Source organism: Somniosus microcephalus, chromosome 12 (assembly GCF_052327205.1).
Source record: "Somniosus microcephalus isolate GS21.2 chromosome 12, FLI_Smic_1.0, whole genome shotgun sequence".
Lineage (NCBI taxonomy): Eukaryota > Metazoa > Chordata > Chondrichthyes > Squaliformes > Somniosidae > Somniosus > Somniosus microcephalus.
In genome coordinates, this window is record NC_140998.1 from 134448940 (window position 1) to 134463134 (window position 14195).

Here is a 14195-nt window from a genome sequence, read left to right on the forward strand (position 1 = left end):
AGAGGGAGACACAACCTCAGCCTTCCACCTGGGTCGGAGTGCTTGCAACTCTGGCCACTGCCACTCGGTCCACATCTGCACCCCTTCCCCCCTCTAGACAAGGAGTAGGGAATCTGACTGGCAGGCATCCCTGGGACTTGGAGCTCAACGACCTCCTGGCTGGCAGCCAACTGCTGAAGCATTTCAGCTTTCAGCCATCAATACCTCGGTCTCATCCAGCAAGGCAAAACTTAATTGGTGTTTTTTTTTCTCTTATGGTGGAGTTTTATCATTGATTCTTACTACTGTACTTATCTTTGCAATGAAATTCTTAATCTCGTTATCTTCATTTTTTTAACTTCACTTGTGCACAGTTTTATCTCTTTACAGTTTGATAAAGAAAAGGCCCGACTTTATTTGTTGCACTTCTCATTTTCTTTTTTGGAAGTTACAGTGTTCATAATGGACTGGGAATGTGTATTAGGGTTTACACTTATTTAAAGTAGTTGGTTGTATTGAATAAAATCAGCAAACCTAATGAATGAGCAACAGCAGGACGTAAAGTACAAAGATTCAACTTGATTTCAAAACACAATGAACAGTTGAATGAATGTTTTATTTATTTCCTCTTTTTTAAGGAAATACGTTGCCTATTCTCTACCCCCAAGGTTCCTTCTCATCCTGAGTCTCCTGTGTCATTCTCCAGTTGCTATGGCAGGCAGGTTTCTTTGTCGCACCTTTACACTCTTCCCTTGTAGCGGAAGGATTTGCAGGGTGATTAACAGATGCGAGCGCTCCTTCCATGGCCGTAACCCAGCCGACAGGGTGGTTAGTCAGATAAGGCGGGAGGCTTTTATGGGCTGCCACAACCCATACAACCTGTTGGATGCCAGTATCCCGCTGGGCATCAACCCAGAGCTCTGGTCTCCACTTACCAGGTCAGTCTGGAGCGGGGCTCGAACCCTGCACGTTCTGACTCAGAGACAGGAATACCAACCCTAAGCCTGAGGCTCACTTCGGCAGGCAGGTGACCTCCCAGAACTCATCTAGCTCCACTCTATACAGGCTCCCTCCCACCCCTGCATGCTGGGAGGTACAAGAGAGATAGTTAGATCTCCAGTTTTCTTTCCCTGTGAGAAAATGGCTTGCTTCTGCTTGGTGCCACCAGTGGCTGGGACCAGAAACTAATATAGGGGCATTATAGACATTATAGACCTGTGCCTGTACCACACCTCAATATACCATCATCACTTCTGCTTTGTGCCACCGATCCACGCCAACCATTTTGTTTAAAATGCATCCAAATCCTTTCTGCATTACACACGTCTCCTTATAGCAAATGGGTTCCTTATTGAAGCACTCTCAACGTGGAGAGTTGGACTCAAATGTTGATGAGCGGACTCCCCCCAGGGAAAAGCAACCACTTAGGGGCAGGGGCTCAGATTCACGAGTCTGCGAAGAACAAGGGGAAGCTAGATAAGTACGTGAGGGAGAAAGGAATAGAAGGGTATGCTGAGAGGATGAGATGAACTAGGGTGGGAGGAGGCTCGTGTGGAGCATAAACACCGGCATAGACCAGTTGGGCCGAATGGCCTGTTTCTGTGCTGTAAATTCTATGGAATTCTGTGTAACACGGGGAGACTGTAACTTCTTATTGGATGACATTTAGCGGGTGTCAAAAAGTAAACCCATTTCAGCCTTTTTTGGAACAGGATGAAAGGAGCAGTACATTTACTTACTGCTGCACTTTCTGTAATACAAATTTTACTAATATTCTAACTGTTGAAGAATGGGAGCATTTTATAAAGGAAAGAGGCCTTTTAATGCACTGTTAATGTCATATGTTGCATACTAGCCATAGAATCATACAGCACAGAAGGAGGCCATTCGGTCCATCAGCCTGTGCCAGTTCTTTGAAAGAGCTGTCCAATTAGTCCCACTCTCCTGCTCTTTCCCCATAGCCTTGCATTTTTTTCCTTTTCAAATAGATATCCAATTCCCTTTTGAAAGATACTATTGAATCTGCTTCCACTACCCTTTCAGGCAGTGCATTCCTGATCACAACAGTGCGCAGCGTAAAAAAGAATATCTCTCATCTCCCCTCTGGTTCTTTTGCTAATTATCTTAAATCTGTGTCCTCTGGCTACCGTCCCTCCTGCCAGTGGAAACAGTTTCTCCTTATTTACTCCATTAAAACCCCCTTCATATAATAGAACATCTTGTCTTGGCTGTGGTAATCCTGCGCCCATATTGCAGCCATAGACGTTAAGAGGCAATGCACTGGCAAGGCTAAGATGGTGTGTTTGAGCAGTATTACACACGGTATTACACAACGCAAAGAAGCAGTGCAGAGAGGGGGCTCTTTGTTCTGTCTTCAGAATAAACGCATTGTGCACCTCAGACAATTAACTCTTCTATTGACTGCCGTCTTTTAAAGCTGCTGCGATTCCCCCCCTCTCTCTCTTGTGCGCTTTTCAAAACACTAACACACGGAGCTCTGAAAAGTCAGCAATAATAGGGGTGAAGATCAACATTGTTCACATTTTAACATTTTTTCTCCTTCTAACAGTGAATTTGTCAATCAGATCTGAAAGGCAGAAAGAGGCTTTGAATTTTGATCATTGGGAGCTGGAGTGCCTCCCAGCTGCATGCGTAGGCAGCCTGTGGGATGGAGAGGACGCCAGTCACAATCACATAGCCTACATTGGGATTTGGGTTTGTGGGAGGGGAGGGGGGTAGTGAGAGCTATCATCTTTGAGACAGTGCTGCTTTATCTGACTGCACCTGCAGAAGGGAAGGAGGCAACATGCATTTTTTTTTCTTCACTTCTTTTCTGAAGCTTATTAATTGCGCCTCAGAGCTCCGACTGTAAGTGGTGGAAATGAAAATAAATACTTTAGTAAGTGAGATTTGGCAGTGAGAAGCATGTTTACTGTAAAGCCTCTTTTCTAGAATAACATATCGAGCCAGATAGTTCGAAGTGCTTCTTACTGAGTTGTCACTGCTCATTAGGGTCCACAGCCTAAACCCGATGTCAAATTTATACTTCTTGTCATTCTGAGGCCGCTCATTTATCAGAGTCTAAATTTACATGTGATTTTATTTCAGAAAAAGTGAGGTGTCATTTCCCTACACTGCCCCCCCCCCACCCGCTCCCCACCCACAAACACACACACACACTCCAACAGGGGTCACTGGATAGTGATTTGGAGGCGGGGGGTGGGGGGGAGCTCTGGATGCTTTTCCTCTCTTCCCATGGGATCTGGGGCCAACTTGTAGTACCCGACTACCATCCTGGACAAGATCATTCCCGGTTATGTCCAGCACCGCCTGGCTAACACTTCTCACACATACCATTTCCTTGAGTTGAAAGTGGAGTCTTGTTGGCAAAGAACATGGAGGGTCGATAGAAAGCCATAAGGAATCCAGGCATTCTAGCTACAGCTGGGAGCTAATAAGCGTTAATGTTGACGAGCATTGGAATTAGGAAGATAATTAATTCAGGGCACCGTCAAAGTATCACTTTACAAAGAGATGAAGTACGAAGAGCAGGATAAATTCCCTAATATATATAAGACTTTTTTTAAAAAGAGGAATTACTGAATTTTGCAAAGTATCCAGCGCGAAGATTCATGTAAATGGTGTAAGCAGAAACTTTTCAAGAAACTAGCCAATCGAAACAGATTAGGTAAGAATTCAACAGGACTAAACTAGGCCCTCTTCCTTTCAAGAAATAAGTGCAGTTATTTTCAGTATTTGTATATTGTTTGGACGTCTGTTATGAACATTTATCATGACATCTGATGGCCTTTGTAAGTAGCCAAAAGTTCACTCAGATCAAATCAATACCCAACTTTTACGCAGGCTGCAGCTGTGTAGTGTAGAGGTATTTTTAAAAAACATATTTTTAAAGTTGATAACTCTCACCTCTTCAAATGTAAATATAGATGATGAACCACTATTCGGCTATTGTACCTATCACACAACCGAAACTAAATTATTAAATCATAAAACCTAGCAGATCTGCAAGTATTTGATCTAATAAAACACACAGGGAGGATGACGTTCAAATGGTGGGTATCTAGATATTGCTTATTGAGACAAGGCAGTTTGTGAGTCATTTTGACTTTCTGCAATAGTGTAAAATAGGTGACAGTGAGTTGGCAGCCCCTTTTGCATCTCTCCATTGACTTCAATGGAAATTAAAATCGGGAGTGTTGTAAAACGGGCTACCGATTCGCTATCACCCATTTTACACTCGCACAAAGTGAAAATCTCCCCCTTTCTCTGTGATTAACCTACCCTGTATTTTGTCTTCAATTAAGTATAACAGAATTAGTAAAATTACAGCTGAACTGTTTTGTAGATTGCTTTTTAAACACTTCTCTCCAAAAGTCTGTGATCTGAGATTTGATTGGGGTCAACCCACAGTCACTTGTGTGTCAGCACTCATCCATCTGCCTGGTGGGAAGTGCCAAGTAAAACTGATAATCCCCTGACATGACTGATCACACAAGCACCACACTGCTAAACATGCTCCTTTATCATTTAGCAAAGTGCAGTGAGTTTTGTCTTTCTGTTCTCTCACCTTACAGGGGGTAATGAGGAACAGGAATCTTTAACCTGCTTTAAGTGAAGTTGTTGCTACTCTGAAGTTGAGGCATTTGGAGCCCTGAGTCCCAGAAGATGATGCACTGAGGGCTGTGATAGCAGCTCTAACTTTAGTTGAAGACCCCAATCATGTTCGAGGGCCACTCTCATGAATGGTCCAACAGAGTAGGGTCTGGGCTTGTCCCTACACAGTGAGCTTCTGATTTCAAATGTGCTACCCAGCCAGTTCTTCATTCGAGGCTAGACTTTTCCACTTTAGGTACAGGGAAAAAAGCTAAAGTTACTTTAAAGGTCTAGGTCCTATAGTTTAAGTGGAGTGATTTTATTTCCTTTATGAATGCTGAACTAGCCATGTCTTTCTTGTAGCATTTCCTTCCTTCCTCTCACTGGATAAGGAGAGGAAAGACAACTGCATTGCAACTCTTGTAAAGCCTATAGTTGGAGAGGCTCAGAACCTTACAAAACAGCAGGTCTACTGAGGGTCATAGATGAAGGGAAAATAGATCATAAATGGTTCCACTGGTCAAACAGCAAAGCACTGAATTCTCACCCTTCATTCAAAACAGCTTGCCTCCCTCAGTGGGTGAGTTTCATCAGTATGGCCCTGATCTTCCCCCTACACGGAACACCTCGTGGCAGTGGAGTGTTTCACCTCTGGGGGCAAAGGAATGCTATCTGGGCCTACACCATCTCAAAACAAGAGCATTGACGATAACAGTTGAGAGGTTTGCAAATGCAGCAGGAGTAAGTGCAGTTAAAATTGCAATTTAAGGGCTGAATTTTCCTCCTGGGCAGCTTTGCCACTGTGATGCCAACTCAGTTTCCTGGGGCCAGGGCTCATTAAAATGCAGAGTGGACTCCTGGCAGCCTTGCTGCCTCACAAAGGGAGCCTGCCAGTGCGAGGGAGCGAATGAGGTGGTGCCAAGAGAAGCAGGAGCCATCATTAAAGGGGGTAGAAAAACCTCAAAGCTTCTTCTAAATGGCTCTGGATAAGCTGACGCCTCTTCGTGACCAGGTACGGGGGCAGAAGAGAGGGAGAGGTGGAAGCATGAGCTTCACTTTGTTTATTTATTTGCGCCTAATTCCCTCTGCTCCTCTCCTGAAGGGGCTGATTCCACAGGTGCCAACATTAGTACAAAGAGCCATTCCTTGTGTATGAGCCTCGGCAGTGACATCAACAGGCTGTTCAACCATGGCGACTATCGGAGCCCAAACTTTTCCTCACCCAACATCGACACACATGCACCTTCCAGCAAGTGCTTCTGGATAGTCATCAGGAGTAGGAAACTTGACCAATTTCTCTTTTCCCCCCTTTCCCAGCCCAGGGTCACTGAGGCCAGTTTCAGCAACCCTATCACCACACCAGTTGAGATCAGAAAACTCAGCATACGACCATTCCTATTTACACAACATGTTTTTAGACTGAGGTGCTTAGTTGTGCTTCGAGATCTCTGATTATTATCTTGAAGTATAAGCAGGGCCTATGCGTGCGTACAGTGAGCCACTGATCTGTATTTATTTGACATCCCGTGAATGCCGTAGAAAAAAATGACCTTTTACAGTGAAATGCTAACTATGATTAAGCTACAAAAGTTACTGTGTGTTCTCCCCTGCACAATTGGAAGAGGACGACTTGTGTTGTTAACCTATTGAGTGCTACGTTTCTCTTAGCAGCTTGCCAATCAACAGCATGTTTCTTAAGATCTGGAAACACACAGCCACGCCAAAAAGTATGGTTATACATTCTAGAATAGAATTAGCATTAAGTGAAATTGAAAGGCTCGCTCTGTTTGGTACCGCCTCAGTTTAAACCAGTAATAAACTTTAACTTCCTAACCCCTTTTTAATATCCCCTTTTATTTTATTTCTTTTTGGACATTAACGGGTAAAAATATTTATTGTATATGGAAAAGATTTTTGAAGTGCCTGGAGTATCTTTATTTTACAACATAGTAGTTTGTTTTAAGTTGTCTGTTCTCTCTGATTTGTGTAAGGATATTTCTGACCTTTTGCTTTCTGTTTGTCTGTGAATCTGCTTGCTCCTCTTTACCTCACGGACACGCGGCTCTCCACACAAATCATTGCTGAGCTTGCTGCAGATGACGTGTTGATAATGACTTCCAGCATGTTTAGATGAGTCGGCTGGTTTCCTAATATATCTTTGCTCGGAGCCTGAACTCCTCCGTCTCGTTAATGTTGTTAGTTGCTAACATAATTTGTTTGCAGTTACTAGCTTCAACACTGCAAAAATTTGGGCCATGGTAACCAAGGCAACTGAGGACACTTAATTCGGTAGGTGGCACCCCCCCGTTTTAAAACAAAATGGCTCTAATTACCCTATAACGTTAAAAACCTGAAGCATATTCAAAGCAGTTGGCGGGGGGGCATTTTAGACAAAACATCCCCAAGATTCCAGCGTATGAAAATTCCTTTATTAAAATGTATAATGCAGTAAATGATCCTGCTCACAAAAACACAACTTTGTAATATCCTTCCACAAGTCATTTGCTTGACTGACTATTTTTCAAAAAGGAAATGTTCTCCCTCTCTGTCAAGCCCTTCCTGGCCACGTTGCGAGTGAGCAGCTTGCTCCCTGACCTCTGCGTAGCTGGAGGTATTGAAAAATAAAGGAGGGGGGATTCAGCTGCCATTTTTGCATTCTCCCTGCCTACCCCACCTACCCCCCCCCCCCACCCCCCATCCCACCCTTGAGTGTTGCTAGTAATTCGTACACCTCCACTGACCTCCCCCCTTCCCCAGGATATGCACCCCAGGCACCAGCATCATGCTTGTAGCCATCATGATAAGTGCCACTTCCTATCCTTAAGACAAAATGGTGACAACTGAGCTCTCAATCCCTCCTCATCACTGCCAAGTTAACGCTGCAGTAAATTTGCCTCCAATTGTGCACTTTGCATATTCCTTCCAACACCCCTGACCTTACCACAGTGTAGTTTGTTGCCAAACTGACAACACACTGTACCATTATAGACCCAATTAAGACTAATCAATTTAGCAGAATTATACAATTCAGTATAGGCGCAGAACTTCTTTACAATGACTAATTTAATAAACTGCTCATTCAGCAGGCGCCACTGCTGAACAGCATGAGTCAACCCTTCTTAATGGCTTCCAAGAGGGGGAAGAGCTTGTATTAAAGATGAAATATTACATATTAAATAATGAATAATAGCAGGCTGGATCCAGTGGATTTGGAGATGGAGATTCTCTGAGCCACACGTGTGTGTGTGGTTTATCATGCTATCATCACACAGGACTCCCTTGTGTTGTAACTGGCTCATGCAGAATACCCCCCGACCCCCAGCCATGCATGTGGTGAGAGTGGTAGTCCCAGGTCTGTCTGATTGGTGAGGCACCAACCACACAGCTGGAGATCAACATCTTGGGAAGGGGCCAGATTTTAAAAAGATGTGAAAAACCCACTGTGCCGATTAAATCAAGCAGCAGTGGAAAACAAGACCGCTGGGGTAAAACCGATGGTAGTGAATCGGCAGATCGTTTTACATTGCTCCTGATTTACATCTCATTGAAGTCAATGGAAATAAAAATCGGGAGAGATGAAAAACAAGCTGCCCATTCACTATCATTGCACAAAGTCAAAGTCTACCCCACCATGTCCCCTTTGAAGTGGTATTTCCCATTTCTTCCATTTATTTGGTAATTGTCTTTTTTACAGTGTTTTAAACTGTCATGGATTTCTCTCAGATTTCTCACTCTGACCCTCATTCAAGATTAAATTCCTGGCGACTCAAGGATAATCCTGAAGGGTGGGCAATCCTATGTGAAAACCTGTTGATGAATTTTCCCTTACACCATGTGGAGACACTGAGGCTTCCAGTGCTCCCTGTGTTGTCCCAGTTGAGATTAACATAGTCAACACAGGCCAAGAATTGTAGCACGTAGAGATAGATCCCTTACCTTGGAGCAGGGCACCAGAATAAACCGTTGTATGCTTCAGTATCGCTGCAGTACCCTTACCCACTGAGCCAGTGGAAAGCTTTGCCTTTGTAAGTAAATCATTGAGGGTAATTTTTAAGTAAGGGAATCTTCGCCAGTCAAATCCCCTGTAATGACTGGAGCAAAACCATTACATCAGGACCAAAACATTTCAACAACTGGCAAAATATGACAGAAGCAGCCAGAATGGCCATTGATAAACACAACTAAAGAAGCATTTCAGAATTGAGCCCCAAACCCCTTCAGCCTGAATTTGGATTAAAGCAATTATTCAGAACTTCTCTTTTGTGCTGACCAACTATTTATTTTTGGTCATATAAACAAAGATAGTTATGTTGTGTTGAAAGGTAGTTCCTTCAAATACCAGTGCCCCCTTAAGAAGCCCGTCTGAATTTATTTTTAGGTGGTTTTGACTCCTGATTAGAGTGACATAATGAGGTGCTGTCCTCATCTATTTGTAACTCTATTTTGTGTAACGCATGTCCTGTGCTTGTCTCTGTATCTACAGTCAGGAGACGCTGGGAAGTGAGTGTTTCTCGTTGTACTGCATGTTTTTCCTGTGCTGATTCTTTGTGCTGCGAGCTTTCTTTCTTTGTTGCTTTCTTACTTTTCTTTCTGTTTTGTTCACCAAGTGGCCGGGCCATGTGCAAATCCCATCATTCAATAGTGCTGGAGAGTAGATAGTATTTACCTCAATAATGGTAGTTTCTTTTCAATTCTTTCTAACGCTGAACTCAGAAGACGTATCGAAGCCGACGCCAACTGCTGAAACCCAGCCAGTATTTGACGGAGACGGTGAGTCCATTTCAGACAATCTATCTCTGACCTGGTAGTTTTGTTTATGGAGTGAGGGGGCGGAGGGGAGGGGAAATATTGGTTACTGTATGCCATCTATTTTTTTTTCCTGTAATTATTTGATCTTTAGGTGGGGGAGGGGTGGTTAATGAAAAATGAAATTGATTTAACTACTTGGGGGTCATTTTGACTTTGGGCGATAGAGTCAAACTGGCGATATCAGATCAGCCACCCACTATATATTTCTCCTGATTTTTATTTCCATTGAAGTCAGTGGAAAGGAAAATTGGGAGAGGTATATAACAGGTGGCTGATCCGATAGCAGCAGTTTTACCACTATCGTCCAATATCAAAATTACCTCCCCACCCCCCCCCCACCCTGTGTCATAGTGACAGTGATGTGCAGTGTTTGAAAAGCCAGTGCAGTAACCACTAGCCTAAAGGCCTTGCACTGATAATAAGGTTTTCAGTAGCCAAAGCAAGTACATCAGTGCAAACCACTGTACAGTTCTCTTCAAACAATACCGCACTGAGTAAGAGTTATACTTCAAAGTCTTGTGTAATACAAGTAAACACGGGCATCCCATGAAGAATAGATGAGGGGCCTCAGTTTCACCTGACCCAGGAAAAGAGAAGTGAGGCACTCACTTAATTACAAGATTTATTTTAAAGTTTAAAGTAACTCAGGATGTTACTGGTTCTTAATGAGCTATAAAAAGTGGCTAATGGAACAAATTCTGTGCTCCTTTGGAATAAAGGCGATTAAATAGGAATTTGTCCCAGGTTTGTAAAGTAATGGAGGGAAGCAGTGAAGTGGGTGGGAAGGAAGAGTGAAGTAAGAGTAATGATGACAAGCAAAAGAAACCATATACTCAATGTAATTTAAAGAACAACTATTTTCTGCTAAGAAACTCTTAACTAATGGAGCAGACCACCATCTAATACAGTGAGCTGTAGGCTTGGCTGAAATGGGCAGGGAGTAATAGGGCAGCCCTGCTGAGGGTAGGAGGGATTAAAGTGGTCTGGGCACTTCACGTATCGTATATTTATCCGAATGGCTCATATACCTAGGCTGAGTGCCTTTAGCTCATTCCCGTACTCTTGCAGAATGACAAGCCAACTAAATATCATAAGTAAATGAGGTGAATCCAACTCATTTAAAAGAACAATTAACAGAGTAATAACTTTCAAAGTACAGGTGAGCAAAGTCTAGGACATGGGGGTATATTGTTCGATTAGTGTGCAGAGGAATATTGTACAAGTGCGCTTTGCATTCATAGCTGAACTTTGGTGATTGGAAAATATACGCTACAGTATATAAAGTCTTTGGAATAGTGCAGAGGAGACGGGAAGCAAAATGGAGGGAAGTAAAATTAAATGAAAGTAGCTAATTTAGTTAATATATGCATGAACTGCTCAGACCATTTCACCCTCCTTCCTGGCCTGGCACTAACGGAGAGTAGTGCCAACTCACTACTGCCTGCCCATTTCATTCTCCAGTGCTTCAGCCAAATCCATAACTCACTACAGTAGAAGGTGATCTTCATAACTCTACCGTAACTAATGGAGATGTGGTTTTCATGTTGAGTTCAGGATCAATGTTCAACCAACCCACGCCACTGCTGACCTGTGGTATTCCAGTATGCTGGCAATTGTGGGGCATCAGAAATTGCTGTTCGATGTTCCCAGTCCCAAACCCTTTTCCCCCACTCCGCTTCCCCCGCCCCTCACTCCCATATTCACATTGCTTGTTTAGTCACTGGTGAAATTAAACCTTGATACTGAGAACTTAGCATCAAGATTTCATTTCACCATTGATTAAACGAACAATTGGGTATTCACTTCATGAATCGGTGTGATCGCTCAGCATTTCTCCATTATATACGCTGGCTTATGGTCAGCTCAGGGGAGGTCTGTGCAAATCAAAAGTCTGTCGGTATGAACAAAAAAAACCAGCTGCAGTTTTAAAATGTAGGCCAAGAAGGCATAATAATAACTTTACTGCAGTCAAAATCTTCTTGTGCTATGTGTGTGTGAGTGGGGTTCTGTTAGTGCCGGATAAAACTTCCAATTCAAGGGGAAGACTCCCTGCTGGTGCCCCTATAGAACAATTTAGCAGCCAAAAAGAATTATGGTTAGAGCTGTACCTTGGAATCCACGGCATCCCACAAAGTCGGGAGGTGGGGGGAGGGGGGGTGCTCTGGTGAAATTCATCAGTGTCGTCCAAAGATCGCTGTCAAACACTGTTAGATTCATTTGAATCATTTCACCAGCCTCCCCTCACATCAAGCACTCTACAGCTCATTCAGTCCCTTAAAAGTGTCGTGCCTTAATTCTTATTATCTCTTTGGGGTTTTATATCTTGATTTTACTCTGGTGGTGCGGGGGGGGGGGGGTGGGGCGGAAATCTTTTTTGCTCAGCTGTGGGTTCTGCTGGCGTGATTTGGGCATCTGGCTTTTGAGGTCAACTGAATTAACCTCCGTAGAGATCATTATTAATCAAAGGCGCTTTGGGCAATCTTATTTCAACTGTGAGTTTTAATTCAGCGCTCACGTTGCCAGGGACGCTTACTTCTGTGAGCTAGTTCCGTCAGTGTTATCTGCTTAAAGAAAAAAACGCCATTGACTCCATACTGGAAACACAGCTCCACAGACATGGAGTACTCAAGCGTCCATTATTCAGGTGTAAGCTGTGATGGCTGATATTGATAGTCTAGTTGACTGCAAGAGGCATCACAGTCAAGCTTGTTTCCAGGTTTTATCTGACACCTACATGCACAGATCCCTGGACAGAATGGGCAGTAGAACTGCGGCTCCATGCTCACCTGTTGGTTTGGTGCAGTGTAATATTTACAGACTGATCAGGGAAACAGTAAGACACCGTCCAGACTCATCACCATTTTCACAGATGTATATGGCGTGTCAGACATAACAGCATATTTTAGCATCAACACACTATACCAGTTATACCCACACAGAACAAATTCCCTAAAGCCAGCCATGCTATTAGGAAGAGGCACTGAACACCTAGGGAGGGAAAGGCTGTGTGACTCACTAGGTACCTTTTTTTAAAATCGTTTTGCCCTAATTGGCCATTCTATGTGTTTCAGGGCTTATCAATTTAAATTTCCACTGAGAGACTGAGGGGAAGAGTTAGGAGAATCTCTTTGCCCATGAGGCTGTAGGGAGCATGGAATGCTTTGCTATAGGGAGTGGCTGAGGTAGAGACCATTGCATCTTTTAAGTGAAAACTGGGCAATGGGGAGAGAGTAGGGCAGAGGGATTAGTTTTGGATTGTTCCAGCAAAGAGCCGGTACAGACATGATGGGCTGAATGGCCTCCCTCTGTGCTGTAAACTTATGTGGTTCCAAAATTGATATATATATATAGTTGTGTTGTGCCATATTAAATCAAAATCAATAAAAAATAGTTCAAATAAAAGCTCCATTTCTGAAGTGGTGGAATAGTACTCATGGTGATTGAGTGCTAGTTGGAGTAGGGCTCTTGAAACTGAATATTGCCTGCTTTCAAGTACCTCTGGGTAAATAAAACATTGTTCTTACACATGTTACAGTTTCCAAATGCACTGCAATATAAAAATAGTACACACTCCCCAACTGACTTAGAGGTTAAAAGCATTTACAATGACACAAGTTCACATAAATCAGAAGGTCCCGGGGTTCGATTCACCGTCTCCGCTGATGCAGCTGATCTCTGCCATGGCAGCAGTCGAAGTGCCGTGATTGGCCTCAGCATCGCTGGGCGAGATGAGGGAAAATTCAACCCAACGTTCCCTGCTCCTGATTGCTCCCCAGTGACCCTAGCTGGAAAGTGTCTGTTTGTGTGTGGTGCGCATGTGTGTTTGGTGTGTGTGTGTGTATGGTGCGTGTGGGGCATGTGTGGTGCCTGCATATCATGCGTGTGTGTGTGTGCTGTGCATCTGTGTGGTGCGTGTGTATGTCGTGAGTGTGGACATTGAATGAGGAGTGATGCCCTCATGCTTGAGCAGCCTACTGACACTGACTGAAGCATGGCCAATTGGAATTTAAGGTGATTGGCAGAAGAACCAAAGGCGACATGAGGATCTGGTTAGGATCTGGAATGCTAAGCCCGAAAGGGTGGTAGAGGCAGACTCAATCACGCTTTCAAAAGGGAGTTGGATAAGTACCTGAAGGAAACAAATTTGTAGGGCTACGAGGAAGGGACGGGGGAGTGGGACTAGCTGAAGTGCTCTTGCAGAGAGCTGGCACGGGCATGACGGGCCGAATGGCCTTCTTCCGTGCTGTAACCATTCTATGATAAGAGATACTGGAGGACTGTATGACCTGCGGTATTGTAACCCAAGAGGCAGTGCCTTCAAAGGGGAAGGGAGAAAGCTGCAAGAAAAAAACAGTAGTAAATATTTCTGAAATCAAGCACTGTTTCTGGCCCTGAGAGCTGGCACTGGATGCCTGACCATCCACCCACGATACAGGGATGCACAGGGCTGTGGAGGAGTAACTTTGTTTCCCAGATGCAGCTTCTGTTTGATCTCCCAATAAGTGTTTTTGTTTCAAATTTCCTCTGAATAATTTACTTTTTCTTTCCATGGGAAAGTTGTGGAGGCATCTGGGGAGGCAGTGCTCTCAGCTTAGCTGTGTGAACTTAAGTACATGTTGTCAGACACCTGGACACTGATTGAAGTGTGCTGCTCTTGACTGAAGAATTAAGGCTGTGATTAATAGGGGTCTGCACATCATCAAAGTGTCACACAGAGAGACACTGTGACAACTCAACTTGGAGATCTGTGTAAAACTTTTACAAATCAAAGTGGACAAGGATGGAAGGACAGC

General features: G+C 43.7%; 1 protein-coding gene across 6 annotated transcripts in view; it reads left to right on the forward strand.

The window, feature by feature from the left end:
• smoc1 (SPARC related modular calcium binding 1) overlaps positions 1-14195 on the forward strand; it is a 628567-nt gene that overhangs the window by 53871 nt on the left and 560501 nt on the right. For 4 of the 6 annotated variants that reach the window (XM_086003604.1, XM_086003599.1, XM_086003600.1 and 1 more), the window contains exon 6: positions 9274-9363. In XM_086003604.1, coding sequence (XP_085859730.1) covers positions 9274-9363 — 90 coding nt within the window. The remainder of the gene's footprint in view (positions 1-9273; positions 9364-14195) is intronic. The other 2 variants (XM_086003601.1, XM_086003603.1) reach the window with 1 other exon arrangement.